Source organism: Varroa jacobsoni, unplaced genomic scaffold, assembly GCF_002532875.2.
Source record: "Varroa jacobsoni isolate VJ856 unplaced genomic scaffold, vjacob_1.0 scaffold_1124, whole genome shotgun sequence".
NCBI lineage: Eukaryota > Metazoa > Arthropoda > Arachnida > Mesostigmata > Varroidae > Varroa > Varroa jacobsoni.
Window position 1 is genome coordinate 96,422 of NW_019214026.1, and position 15,854 is coordinate 112,275.

The following is a 15,854-nucleotide window of genomic DNA, read 5'->3' on the forward strand; positions in this document are numbered from 1 at the left end:
TGGCTTGTTGAAGGTCTGCAGGTAAATTATCAGGTGTCGGCACCCGAAAACTAAGAACGCATTACTGCAATCACAACTGGTTCTATTGGCAAAAATTAGTATTTTACATGTAACTTGCTATAGAACTATAACCCAAACTCTGAAAATGCAGGAACTTAGTAGAAAATGTGTCCACCGTTTGAAATGCGTGTAATGTGTTCAGTCTGCGAAAATTTATCCGACGAAAAACCCTTCATGTTGAATACGATCGCCATAGGCGAAGCATGGTTCAATTTCTACCGCCAATCGGCAAGGCGCCAAGTTAAAGAAGTTCGACCGTCGCCCCGGAAAGAAATCGCGTTCGGCGGTAATGTCGAGTAACGTTTTATCCTGAGCTAACGGTAGTACTTGCTATGACATCAGGAGCATCTATTACTATGGGATGCTCGCCCAAAGTGAAATACTGAATGCAATCCTTTATACCATATTCTTTAAGAGGCTCGTAAACCGTTACCATGGCAAACGCAGTCCAGTTACTTAATAACAACCATAGACCTCATTACCATACCTTGGTTACTTCCTAGATTGAGCAAACGAATATTCAATGTTGGTTTCAACCTACTATTCTTTAGAACTAAATCCATCCGATTACGGAGCTTTCTATGCCCTGAAAAGGGAAACTAATGGGCAAGCATATTCGAAATATTTTAATATCGATTTGTTTTGTGAAGCCATAAATGGCGAAATTATATATGAGAATCTGAATGGTAGGCATATGGTTGTTCCAAAAGTGCGAGAGCACTTGGACCAATGTGTAAAAAAATAAAAGAAGATACTTCTAAGACGTGTCAAAATATTATCACTCTAGGTCAAGAACTTCAAAAGCTATTCAGTTTCAAAGTCTAGTAGGTTCGCTTGTAATATATATATATACATGACGGGCCGCTTCAATCCCGATTTTCCTTATGAGTTGTTACTAAAACAGAATAATAGCGTTACACATATGACTCAAAGAAATCAGAGGAACTGCATCGCCTTTTCGCCTGACTGCAAAGTGTTCTATTTCTTAATTATTGCACTGCTTGCGACCATCTTAATTACTGTTATTAAAATACATATATGTTATTTGTGCGTACTGCGGTAATAAAATAAAGCTCAATCTTGTTGTTTGTACGTAACAACAAAGCATCTTGCTCCATCGGAGGCAATGCTGCTATTAACTTTATAGGACGACCATTTAGAATAGAGTAATGCTTGAACAAGAACGCGCGTGCTAAATACCATGTTTCACCGTATAGTGTATTCGGAATACCATTGGCGACGACAGATAGAGAAGCGTTGGAAAGCGTTGATGGAACTGTTCTGTCAGCCCTAAAGCCCCACGATATTACCGGTGCGTTCACAATCAGAACAATGGAAACACGCGTCGATACCCCACCGCCCATACGTTTGGAGACAGTCACGTTTGATTCTAGGGAGGGTCAGACTAAAAGAGAGAATAATGGGACCAAGCAGCGCGCTCATTCACCTTCTTGGTTAGTTGAGATGTCGTAGTTTTTTGATAATGTACAAGCACGTGCGAGCCTTTAAAATATCGAAAATGAGCAGAAGTAGGTGCTTTGGCTTTTTAGTGTATGAATGGTGCATTTGTAATTGGTTTAAAAAAGTTCTTGATACTTTTTTCGCATAGATTTTTATTGAAGCAGTATTGTAAACTAGCCGAAAAATACCTGAACTGTTAAGCATGTATTGTACCCCTCAGTTAGATGAAATCCCGAAAACAAGAAGCATTTTTTTCTAACGGCATAATTTTGTGGACCCGATTTAAATTAAGGTATATATTTTAACTACAATGGGTAGCTTAAAAAGTTCATAGAAGTAACATAAAAGGTAAAAAAGTCAATAGAACTGATATATACGTTTCTGTCACGCAAAAAGGAAATATCTATAACTCTCCTAATGACTTTGAAAGGTTAAAACGCTAAGTGTTCTATTACATCATCTTTAATTTTTGAACAAACTCGCCGTTGCCAAAATAAATCAAATTTTTGAAGAGGATAGATATATATATATATATATATATATATATATATATATATATATATATATATTTGTAGATTGTAAACCAAAATTAAAACAAATATTTTCTATATTTTAAAAGAATATTGCGAGGCTAGATGTCTGTAATTTTAATCGATGGTTTTTTGCCATCTTTTTGGTGGCATTACGATTCACTTACTGTAGAAGTTCTAAAGACTGTAATAAATATAACCTTTGCGTTTTTTTCGTTGGAACAAAATTAATACTACTACGGGAGTTTTGCGATAGTCTGTTGGTGCGAAATCTGGACGCAACGGACGCATTAAAATTTCATTCAGGTTTTCTCAAATTTTACCGAGTAACTAAGGGTGTACGTGGTCTAGAATTGCCATAATGAAAAAAAAATTATCTACTTTTCATCACACGTAGTAAACAGCTTTAAAAATGACTTGATTTGGACGCATTTCTGCAGCGATCCGCAGATGAATTAGCGATCGAATAAATTCTTATGCGTCAATTCGCATGGTAGACAAACATCAAGCTTCATTTTGTAGCCATTTTTCAAAGGGTTTGAAACTGTTATGTGGTAGATGTTTAGTATTTACCTATGCCGTAGCTTAACCCTCTAGAATCCAATAGGTTCACCAATATGTTTTTCATTTGAGTTACCTCTACGAGTAACATCTTTTTCACATAAACTTGAAGGCAGCTAAACCATTTTTGTGCCGTTTTTTCTGATATTGCACCTTTACCGCAAATAGCATAACTTTTATTAGTAAAAAAAATTGTGTAGCATTTATTTTTTGTTGAAATTTTAGTCATTATTGAGTTGCTCTTTTTTAATTCTGAGGATAGGCATCCAGAGAATTTTACTGGCTCGTATACTGAACTTAGAAATATGTGATTTTAATGCCATCTAGTGAAAAAAATCGTCAATGCTTTTTCAACAACCCAATATATACAGACACGACACAACCGCCATCAATCACGGCTTCACTTAAAAATTTAAACCCGTTAAGAGCTGCTTCTAAAAATTCCTTCTCTATGTTAGCAAGTAATATCTACACTGGTTCAAACCTTGTTCCGGCGCGTCACATACAAAAACCAAATTCCTGTTTATTGTTTGTTCTGTAGAAACCTAGGTGTCTTCTACAGAGAATAGCAGATAAACGCATGTTCGTGCACCTAAAATAGCCTGCTTAAATGTGCCGTGCTTTATCCAGAACATGTTCATATCTTAAAATCAGCCTTAAACATATACTCTTGCTATGGAAAAACAAAAAAACTCGTTTTTCGCTGGTCACGATGAGGGATAAACGTAGTTTTTATCAGACAGTCAACGAAGTTTCATGTCCGCATTGTTTTTTGACATGTTAAAACGAAGTACATATACAAATATTTAACAAATATACGGAATATGTTTTACCTTGCATTTAAGCTTAAGTAAGTAGGTTTAACACGATATTAAATATTAATCGTGAATATATGCAACAGATGCAAACTTCATGCCATAGAAACACATTTTTTTGCTATCTCCTGTTAGTAACCTTCTTTGAAGCTAGATATTCCCCACCAGTAACGGAGCCTAGTTGCGTTCTATAATAGTAATACCGTTATCACTATATCTAGATACACATGTTTATACCACGGTACCTTTAAGCAGTGCGAGAATCAATGTCACCATGACCACCGCGAAACATCTTGTACTAGCCCCAGATTTTACTATAAAGAGAGATCAAAACGGCTTTCTCAGCGCGTTGCTCTTAAAAATTAATAACGTATAACAGGTCAGTCTAAAGTATCTCATCTGTGCACATCCGATAACAAGCAAACCGAGATCAATAAACTTTTTGGTTAGCCCAACGAAATCCCACCAGAATATATGTCCTCGGCCACCATAGTAATCACGTTTTATTTAAATTGATTTGCAGAAACATAATCGTACGAGACCTGTTTAAATGACAATCGATAGGTAGCATTTGTGGAATTGCACTCTGATAAATAAAAGGAATACTAGCCACTAAGTACATTTGATCCTGTTTTAGGCCAATACCTAAACAACGATGTTATGAGCCTTTTTGTATACCATTTTCATATACGTTGTATGTTGCATATAAAGGCATGCCAACCAAAGAAGGCTACCATTAGTACTATTATTATTGGTTCTTATTACCACAACAACGGTTGCGTCTGTAGGTAAATAAATGGCAGATAATGGACTTATCTTCCGCAAAAAAAAATTTGTGCTACGATGCAGTTCTCACAGTCATTAACATAAGTACGTTTTCGTTTTAAACTGCGATGTTACACTGCTATTTGTGTAGTGTGTGAACGCTGCACATTATTAAGCATATACTTGTACATTTAAAACCAACTCTGCTAGAGAAATCAGTTAAAGCACTTAGTAGGAGGCTATCTACTTTCTCAGTTCATAACCATAGAATTATCTTACCATAGTACCTGAGTTACGTCAACGTGCTACATAGGATAATGTACAAAATATTTAGTAGTACCTCCACTATTAGCGGTAAACGTTTTATAGTCTTAAATTTCAATTTTCTACTGTAAGTAACGCTGCATATGGAAGACTATGTTGAAATTAGGATGCCGAATTCAGCACTGCATCTTCACAAATAAATAAGGTGAAACGCTATTAGTATTTTTTGCCGTCTAAACTGACAAGTTTCGCTGGGGCGTCTAACATCTCCGTGCTTATTATCATTTTTTGTATGAAACCAACTTGATGGACCAACTTGATGAGACCAACTTGTATGAGACCAATGTGATTATAAAGTGGTCCCGTATATTCTTTTTGTCATAGAACCTGTTGTTGCTACAACTTGTGCTTTCATCTGATAGCTTTAATTACCCATATTAACCACAAAAGCAGCTCAGACTTAAAAGTCCGTCCTTCCGCACTGTTCTGAAAACGCTTGCTGTCGAAGTGCAGTGTTTTTTTAAATCAAGTAGCGTTGTTGATGCTGATGCTGTTCTGTCGATTGCAGCCAGTAGTCATCGTGCATATTTTTCTCATCGTGTCGGTCTCTTGCTGTCGACAAATCAGTAACCCCAGTAGACGTTCTGTCACACAAAAATGCACACAAACGTCCATACAGGCACACCATTCTATGCTTCCTGATGTAGCATCGCGAGAGGATGACCAAGATTCGTAGGGCTCTTTCCTAGACGAGCGAACACGTCTACCGCATCGGCATCAGCAGCAGCAGTAACAGCATTTAACCATCTCAATCTCAAGAAAACAGACAGTGCTCAAACTTTTCTATTGGCCATAACCGCTGCTGTCGATTTTCCTTAAAGAGCGTCACAGCCGACTGGCACAGAGTAATAACGCGAGTGAGTATATCCACCATAGCAACCATGATGGATTTTTTCCTGTCTTTATTGTCCATGGTGAAAACCTCACCACCAATCGGTCATTTTCGTCAGTTACCTTGCCAGTCACTTAGTCAGCGGGGCTTACGCTGGCGAAAATTCAGCACGATTTGAATAGCCCTTGTAGCCTAATTGTTACTCCTCAAAGCATGTATCATTGATTTATTTTTTGTTTAATTTATCGTAGCCTTTAAAAGAAGATTTTTTAGTGATATTTAGTGATAGATTTTTAGTGATTTTTAGTAATAAAGCAGATATTTAGTGATAAAATTTAAAATACCCTTAAATTATGGATTAATACGAAATAAGCCGGAAACATGTCCAGAGGTGGGGCATATGAACACACGTACAGCCGAATTCAATACTACGTATTATAAAATGTAGACGATTTTGGAAAATAGATTACCCTGTCTTTTTTAATACTAAAGATTCTTTTTAATAATAAACTATTTATGCAAATTATTTAGCAATAATTATATTTCGTTTAATAAATAAATAAATATCCAAGTAATTCGAGTCGTTCAAAAATGAAAAAGCCATAGAATACTTTCCATAGACGTGTCGATCATTCTCCAAAATTGCCTAAGGCACCCGTAAAACGTTGCTGACTCAGGACCATTCTTTGGTTATATAACTCAGATTGTATATGTTAAAAAATTGCAAAAATGGAAATGTGAATGGACGTACTGGTAAAAGAAAAATGTCTAAAATTCCACACGTCTTATTTTTCTTTAGGCAGAGATGCACGAAATGTATGATTACACGGCCAGTGGTCAGTAGCTCCACCCAATATCTGAACGTACCCTTACTACAAATAACTATGACTTATACCACACTGACCTCTTAGTCGATTTGCTGGCTCGTATTGGATTGTTACTATAAACGAATGCATTATGTGGTCAATATTCTTTCACAGTTGATCTCAGAAAAGCAGAAGGTAGAAAACCAACTTGTAGTTTTCATTAACATCTCATACTACAGTTCCTTATTATTAAGAAACACACTAATCACTAATGCTTATATGCTTAACTTCATTCTGTACAATATTATTGTAGTTTAAGCAACTTCTTTAATTTCGGGTAATATAAGTAGACACAGGCAAATAATATTGCCACATTCGTAATCGGCAATGGTTGTCCACTACTATACAAATAAACCTAGTTACAAATACATTTATCTATATAGACGCTTATATGCCTTTCTTCATTTTAAAACACCCTGCCATAGAAAAAATAAATTCGTACAAAAAAGTACATTCGAAATTTACTAACGATTTTCCTAGACCATATTGACCTTTCCTTCTTTTAAACTACTTCTGACTTCTGAAAATAGAAACAAGTTCTACGAGATTCGGCCGTAGATGTGGATGGAATATAAAGAGAATTGGAAATTTTAGCATCTACAGCGTGACGCGGCTTATTTAAGAATTTCTCTTATCTTTGGTTTCTAAGACTATCTGTGAACAAAAACAGATCTTTCAACTAAATTACATACACTTCCTAACAGTCGCACCTATTCGATATAACCATTCCTCATCGCGTTTACAGATTTGGAAACGTAAGTTACAAATGTGTCTATTTTAAAGTATTTTTTTTTAAATCTGAAAATAACTTTAAACAGTAACCGTGTATCAAGCGATATTGGTAGGTCTAAAGTCGCTCAGATGCCTACACACGAACAATTCCAACGTTGTTCAATTTTGGGCCGATAACAGACCAAAGTTCCAAAAATGCAAGAGTTCAGGACAGCAGAAAGTTCAAAAGGTACGCAAAAATGTCAAATATTTAAAAAAGAATAATCGTTCAACCTTATCTGGACGAACCGATTGGCGATATCATCCTCTCTAAAACAGCCATTTCTGTACCACGAAGCTAGATGTATTGAAAACGGCTTCTTGGGTAATTTTGAAGAATTTTAATATAAAGATAACATATAAAGAATATTACGGGTTTCTTCAAGAAAGTCTTCTGAGAGTTGTTTTGAAACTGCATGAAAACTGGCAATACCGTAAACTGTCGGCTTCGGGCAAACAAGAAAGTTTCCAGTTCCGGTGGGGTTCATCCAACATAAACAGACTGAATAACAGCTGATCTTCGCTCGAATCCCGGAAACGACGTACTGTTGTTTGCCATAACGAGCTTATTGCTTTGTTCTAAAAAGAATTGGCTTTCGTCTGCTGCTAGGAGTTACGGATGAACGTATGCCTGTTACGATAAACAGTGCCCACTAGAGGTTTACCCAATTTGAACGTACCACCTTGTATAATGTACTCGCTTTTTTGTGTGAGCCGATATGTCGCAGTAGTGGAAAACCCATGAGTTATTCCTTTAGAGCCTTAACCATCCTCTCTGCTCTTCAAGTAGAGGCTGGTGCCCCTAATGACCACCAATCCGTATTCGATTAAAGTGTCGCATTGGCTAGCTCGGTATTTTCGTCAACTCCTTTTTATTAATGATGAAGTTACCCTAAAATAGAAGCCATCGTCGGTATATTTCCGTTGTTCCTTTTGACTGAAAATTCTTTTAACTCTGCTTAAAAACAGCCTTTTCTCCAGCGTCTGTAACATTGGACGTAACCTATTCACCATCTTAAAACAAAACCTAAGGCCTGCTCAAACGTTTTCGTGCATGCCTGCTACTTCGATAAACATCATTTATTGCAGTCATTCCTTCATAGTACATATAGGATATATATAATAGGACCACAACACTGACAGCGACGTATGGGATGAATTACATTCACTATTTTTTTCTGCCATTTGGCAAATGATACAAATCTGGATTAGCTCTCGCAGAAAAATAGTGGTGATTTGTTTCTGGCATAAGTCTCAGTAACCTTCTAATGCAGTCTAAAGTAGCGAATAAGCCTACAGAAATTGCAAGCTCAAAGTCATTTTTCTTACTCAGGTAAGAATGCTCATTAGCATACGACGATTTCGGTTTTTGTCGTTATGTGTTGAGAAAAAGCCCCATTTAAGCAACGCCGATGTGCAACAAATCGGGTTAGTTAATAATTTTTTTGTCTTTTAAGCCTTAGCTAGTGCAGCGAAAGAGTACGCAAAGAACTACTAAATACCTGTTGCTGAAAAATAATTTTATACTTACCTAATGTTTCTGTAAAATTCGCGCACTTTTGGCTCCATACAAATAATGCCGAATTAAAAAAGCACTTCCAAGTAACGTTATCGTATTCTAAAGAGTGACGTCGACACAGAAAAGCTCGATACAGATGGCAGAATTGTTTAGTTGAACTCTTGTTGTTTAATCGGTATAAGGTAAATGAGTGAAATTGCCCCTTTCGGATCGCCAATAGAGTTTAATTTTCACAATTTAACCTCAAACTTCCGACTTTTTTGAGTGTTTATTAGCGTTTATTAAGTGACTTCGTATTTTCTATTATATGTCTTCAAGCATAACTATTCTTAAATAAAATTAACACGTTACTCTTCATGAAACAAATGTCGAATCACAATAACTTCGCCGCGGTGTATTCGCCAGATTATCATGATCTACATATTGATGTATACGGGCTTCTTCTAATATAGAGTAATCCATTTTTCGTATCAAATGCAGTCGTGTTAAATGAAGGACTGCAACTTGTGCCTAGAGAGACTTCACCGCTTATGTTTAGGCCAGCGGTAGTTTAAAATGTCGAGACGGGGATCGCGCGATCAATGCCAAAGCAAGCCAAGGGACTTTCTAAATCATTCGCAGAGACACTAAAGTATTTCGATACATGGGGTATTGTAGCATTGCGCAGAACTTATGTGCACAGTGTGTGTGCATATAATACAACGAATTCTAAGTATTTTATGCGCATTCCGGTAAGTATGACTATATTAATGACTAATAAGTTTACGGCAAGCATGTTACCAAAAAAAAAACAATACAATGAGCATAATACTATGCAGTGTTAGCCAATATATGAGAAATTAAGAAACTGCCACCGAATGATTCGTCACATTATCCAGGAAGAATTTCGAACGTAGGGAACATCGGAGATAGATATTCTTCAACACTTGCAACAAGACAATATTCTTCGACACTACCACAGCGCCACTATCCAGACCATCACTGTTCATTGAAGGCTTATTGTGACTTTCAAGTTGACGAAATCGAAATGGAACAGGAAGGGAAAACGCCTGACTTCGGCCGTTAATTATTTACAACATGAGCCATATATATTCGTATGTAAAAAAAAACCATCAGCTTGTGACTAGATTTGTGGCCGATGCTGACCACCACACAGAATGTCCAGGAACAGAATGTCCACGTTCGTTCCATAGAGCGAGCCTTGATTCGAGGGTCGTGACCGTGCGTTACGAAGTGGATTCATCTAATGGTACATAGTTTGAAATTAAGTAGAATATTGTCGGTCGTAGGTCAAGTGTTGCTCCTTAATAGGCCATTTCTTCAAGAAAATTGAAAAATGTTAACATTGCCGTCGTCATAATCAGTTGTGTTTCTGTCTTTTCTGCAGCAGCTACAAGAACAATATCTCAATAAGCAAGCAAAATACGAATGATTCTCCTTCTCTTATTGTCGTCAGCGGACGCAATAAATGAACAGTAGAGACTTTAATGACCGACGAGACCGATAAACCAGGTTTTTAATGAAACCCAGTAACATTGGTTAACAGTTAATTATGGATGTTTGCACGAATCTAACACAGCCATACTTTCGCACTTATTTTAGAAATTGCTAATAACATTTCTCACCGGTCAGAAAGTTTACAAGAAGTATTTCTAGCACAAAATACTGTCATTGGCGATTTATAAGCATAAAGACAGTGGTAATTTCCAATGCAATTAGCATTTTCATAGTTACTATTATCTTGTTATATGTACGCCGAATTTGAGCCACAAATAATCAAAACAATGTCTCACCGCAAGTTGGCTCGTGTGTGAGTGTATAAAGATCGTATACGACTTAGTGTTCGCTACGAATTTAATAGTCGGTAGAATCCAGAAGAGTTCGCAAGGTATTCGCTACTGACGCAAAAGCAAACGCTATTTTCTGTGCTTTGATTTATATACAGTTGATCAACTCACTTTTGACGACCCGTTCGGTGGTATTGGTTGAGGTCTGTTTGCTGCTAGAAGCCTGTGCGGTCGAGCAAGAGGGGGTCGATGAGCCCCCGGAGTTGGAGGTGGCGTTACTTGACATGTTTCTTTACGGTGTTATAATGGTATTTTTCAATCTGGCGTCAGCTGTTAATAGAAGGTCACAATAAACTGTCGAGGAATGGATACACTATACTGCTGCTGCTACTGTAACTCTTTATAAGATGGTGACCGTGTAACGGTTGTTTGAAGTAGAACACTCACAGTCCCGGGCGGCTCGACCATCAACTGATACGGCCTTTACTTCACACCGTGGCTAGTTAATTACTTTACTATTTGTTATGACTATTAACAATCTCCACTAATTGGAGTATCCACTGTTTCGACTAGATTTTAGATTCTTCTTCGTTTTCTTGCGTCTGTAATTAGTTGGACACACGTTGGATCGTCGTCGGGTGAACTGAACACAACTGAAGAACGCAGTCACTTTCAATATTATTATTATTAATCTAGATGTAATGATACAATGTTAGTTTCAGATATCTCTTCCTTCTGTTCTGGTCGATGCTTTCGTAGTCGAGATTTGGAGTTAGTTATAATAACTATCATCAATACAGTGTAATTGTTATTTCTTCAATAGCTTTTCAGTTGGGGATTTGTTTCTTCGTTTACACCTTTTCCGTTATATTTTATTATACAACAACAACCTACTAGCGGTGATGGTAGTTCGGTCTTCAAGATCCCTGCTGATTCTGCCTTTACTCTTTTACACAAAGAGACACGCGCGTACACAACACACCCACAGAGCGACGGTAGTTCCACTAACATCAGCAGCATAACAACAATCTCCAGCAACACCAGTCTACTGCTACTTGTTCCTATCGTCCAAAGCAACGAATGACAACGACCAGCGTCGGCGAGCGTGTACGGCTCTATAACAACAACAACAACAACAATAACACGACGACGACGCTCTTTAGACCAGCGTCCAGCTTGCCTGCCTGTCTGTCTAGCGTCTTTCCACCACCACCGCCGCCGCCGCCGCCGCCGCCGCCGTCAGGCCGCCACTCGGCTGTTGCTGTTCGCTCAGTCACTGGAGACGACAGTACTCGGTGGAGACAGATTCACCGACGGCTGCTAACGGCTGCTTTATTTCTTTCTCAGTTGGCTGCTGTGGCAGCCACTTGCCAACTTCGGGGCTGCTTTTTCGGCTGCTACAGGCGGCACTACCGCTGCCGCCGTCAGCACCAGTACCGTTGCTGAAACTGCCGTCGTCGTCGTCCGTCAGCTGCCTGTTTGTTGCTCGATCGCGCACCAACAACGAGAACCAGCGCCACTAACCACTGCACGACCACGCTATGGGGGCTCGACTAGTCGTCGTCGTTGTCTACTGCAGGCCCATTGCAGGCCGCAAAGACGACGACGCTAGTGATGCCGCAGTTGCTGCTGCTGCCTCCGAGACGGCAGACTCACTTACCCGCTCGCTCACTAGCGCAGCAGTGTGGAGACACTGCTGGATGAAGATTACTGCTGCGGCAACCAGCGCTGTTGGTGTTGACAGCGGCCTCAGCGGTGCTCAGTGGCTCGTCTTTCTTTTTTGTTTACTAGCTTGATAGCTAAGTAACTAGCCAAATGCATGGTGAAAAAGGAAAGGTTACTGTCAGTACGGGCCGTGTATCTTTATCTACCCGCACTTTTGTTCGAGAAGCTCAAGAACGAGACTCTTAGAAGTAGCAGGACACGCACGCCCAAATAGATATACAGGCGCTCACGTACTGTTTTCCCGTGGAGGCCACCCGTCGTTGGCTCTTTTCTTTGCGACTGGAACAAGAGAGACAGGAAAACACTTTCTCTCACAATCGTCTTCTCTTTCTTGAGCTATTTTGCCATTTTTATCTTTCTTTATGGTTGTCTCACGGCAAAGGTCTGTCTCGCTGGTGCCGGCTCTCAGACGTGCCTTCGACTGCTTTCCTGTCTTTGGCACCAACGTTCTCCTGCCGAGGGTGCGCGTCGCTGACTCGTACGCCGACCGCTTTTGGTCAGCGGCCAGCAGCGGCCAGTAATTAGACTGAATTCCTTGACAAACTCTTCGACGATAGCCGAAAGCTGGTGGTCTCTGAGACAAGCACTTGCTAACCGTCAGATTCTGCAATACCTTAAAGCAGTGATGGCGCGGCCGCGCTCAAAACGGTCACAGCTGCCGCCACTGAGGTGTTTCCCGCTGCTAGTAACAATAATGATGAGAACTGTGTATAATTCGTCGGTACAGTTGCTCCTCTACGAACTGCTGCTAACAGTAATATTAGTAGTACCGCTGTCGTTGTTTCTTGTTACAGCCGCTTTCATACAGTCATAGTAGACGCAGGCCACAATTGGCCGGCTGGCATTGATAAACAATCGCGGGATTTGCTGGTCGGTACTGGTTATTGGTTGTAGCTAGATTACTAGTAATTGCGCATACGATCGGTACTATTATAGCGCAATGCAATTCCGCATCTCTATTACGTTGCTGTTGTTGTTGTTGTTGTTGTTGTTGTTGTTGCCCACGGTTGTCGCCCGATTGTGCGGTTACTTCCTTACAGAATCACGCATGCTTTATGTTTACTGGTTGTCATTTTCGTTCTTTTCGCCTGTAATAAGCTTTTTCCTTTATGAATTAGGATTTAGTAGCTGGATCAAGCAGGAAGGGCTCAAAATTTAAGTTGAAGAATCGTCAACATCCTTCTTACAGCTGCGAAGCTATGCGGCGGAACAATAAAGTCGGTGAGGCAACTGATACAACGGGATACGAAGATCGGGATATAAAGATGACAAGCTTCTTTTCTATTTTTAAAATATATTTGAATCAATACCGCTGGAATTAGTGGCGGTAGTACTTCTTCCTTTGGCCGCTCTGGTGTCTCGCTTCTTGTAGCGCCTCGATCCCCTCAACAGCAGGAACACGACGGCGATTGATGTTCTGCACTTTCCGCCCTGTCCAAAGTGGACCCGCAATTGCTGGATCGAAATGTCACTATTTTTCTGTGCGTGTTCGTCTTTCTCTTGTTAGTTGCACTACTGCTACTGTTGTTGTTTTGATTGTAATTTGCTACAACACAGAGTGGCTATTATTATAGGTGACCGTCTAAAGCAGTGTGAATATTGAGATACCGCTGAGCGACAAACGAACAAAACGCGCGCGAGCACACAGACATCCAGAATACATTGACAGACAGTCGTCTGACCAATTTAGGTACATATAGGAATTGTAGTAAATGACGAACGGACAGTCTCATAAATCGACACGCGCACTATCGGCGAGAAGGACATTCGAGTAGACACCCCAGCGACGGGGGCGGCAACAGAAGCGACAGCTGAGTTGACGTATACCGCTGTTATTGGGTGTCTAATTTTTCGAAAAAACGGAATTGATCAGTGGACTGATGTGTGATGCGAACAAGCGCAGAGGCCCTTAGCTCTGTCCTCTTCCGAACGTCAGCTGCTAATATTATTGCTAGCTAAGCTATTGATGTGACAATGTTTCCCTTTTGGAAAATTATTATCATTAGCGGTAATTTTAGAGTTGTTCTTTCTTCCACTGCTGCTGCTACTGTTTCTAGCCTTCTTAGGAGACAACAGGTTAGGTGAGATTTTTGTGGAGATCGTCGGCTAGTTGCTGCATATATTTTCTGTTGCTGATTGTTGTTTCTGTCGTATGGACACTACCTTCCATGCGAACCGTAAGCCGTTTGTCTTTCGTTAGTAGGACTCACCAGTGCGCAGTGTATCGCTGTTCTACCTGTTTGTATTATCGACTATATACGTTGGCATCTCGTTTGATCTGTTCTTTCATTGTCCATATGCTTGCGCGTTTTTTGATGAATTGACTAGTAAAGTATTTCGAAAACTACTGAACACTGGTATTTCTTTGTTACCCTATTTCGGTTGTATCCACGGCACTATATAGAATTGCCCGGTAGCAGAATAAATTGACGAAGTCCAGATGCAGACAGGCCTATCAGATATTCTAGTGTAGGTAATACTAGAAGTGTCTTGTAGAAGGTTTTTCGGTTGAACCACGACGGGGCGAAGAAAAATCACTTATTGTTAATTGTTGTTTCGGCAGAGGCTGTTATTGCTGTGGCGATAGTATTGTTGCTGTTCTTACTGCCTTTTGCCGTAGTATAATTCGGAGTGGAGTTTTCAGCGGGTCTGCCACGGTCAGCGCCGTTATCATTTCAGCTCACTCCCACCGAAAGCGCGATTGGCTCACTAAATTGAGACGCTGCTGCTGGTTATGCCTATCGGCCGACAGGCTGTGTGGTCTAGCTCGTTGTCGCTACCTCCAGCTACTAGAAAATATTTTACCTGTTACCACCATCTTTAGAGCTATAATAACCTGACGCAAACGAATATCGCCGCAGGACACCTGCAGCAGGCCCCAGTTGCTGCTGCTGTTTCGTCTTACCTCTACTGCTAAAGTGGCTAGCGTGATTGAGGTACAATCTACAGAGGGACAGCTCCACGACGTACACGTGAAACGTTGCACGGTACCAGCGGTATTGAAGATAATGCCAGAAGCAATTCCCGCTCTGCTGTTGCTGCTGCAACGGGTTATAGTGAAAACTGCAGCGACGATAGTGGGGATAGTCAGCGCCCTTACCGTTTCGTACCCAGTCGCTCGCTCGTTGTAGTTCGCGGAACACTGTTGTTGTTTTCGTTCCGTACTACTGAGCACAGACGTCCAAAGATAGACGCAGACTTCACCAATAAATACTCGGCAGTACACTCTTAATTCAAATTTCGCGGGCACTAGCGGATTCGCGACTTCGCCAGTAACGGTTACAACAGCAACAGTTTACATAATAGAGTGGAAGGTAATGACGACGTTGGCAGTACTGACAGTCATCTCTTTGTTTTAGCTGATACTTGTGACGATCAACGGATTAGTTGTCCGTACTTGCTCACTGTGGCTAAATATTGTAAAGAGACAGAGGAAATATACTGGCCGTCTAAATTGAATCACCACACCAATTAATATCGTCCCATTATTATTTTTATCATTATCATTGGCTGCGGCCGATAAATAATAGCGGTGTTTGTTTTCGTTGGTGATAAGAACGCTTCTGAATGCACGGTCGTTTATTATAGCTCATAAAGCCGTCGCAAGAAGCTCGTAACGGGAACAACTGCAATCGCCACGATGATATAAATGCTGATTGTCCAGTTGAGGGTTGCTTGTGCTGCAGTGTTTAGCTAGAGGACTGCCGACGGTTGACGACTGCGAACTGCTCCCTAGACAGCTGTAGATTGCCTTGATTCAGCTCAGCTCGTTTTGGTATTGTTGACGGTCCTGACGATGACGATAGCAACAGCTACCGCTGTTTTGCTGCTAATTCGA

The 15,854-nt window shown here is 40.1% G+C and overlaps 1 protein-coding gene across 6 annotated transcripts in view; it reads right to left on the reverse strand.

The window, feature by feature from the left end:
* The window catches only part of LOC111266886 (serine/threonine-protein phosphatase 2B catalytic subunit 2), a 74,230-nt gene that overhangs the window by 45,319 nt on the left and 13,057 nt on the right, over positions 1-15,854 (reverse strand). For 4 of the 6 annotated variants that reach the window (XM_022844736.2, XM_022844735.2, XM_022844734.2 and 1 more), the window contains exon 1: positions 10,463-10,577. The exons of the other annotated variants lie outside the window; for them this stretch is intronic. In XM_022844736.2, the coding sequence (XP_022700471.1) occupies positions 10,463-10,577 (115 nt within the window). Of the gene's footprint in view, positions 1-10,462; positions 10,578-15,854 lie in introns of those variants that run through there. 6 annotated transcript variants of the gene reach the window in all.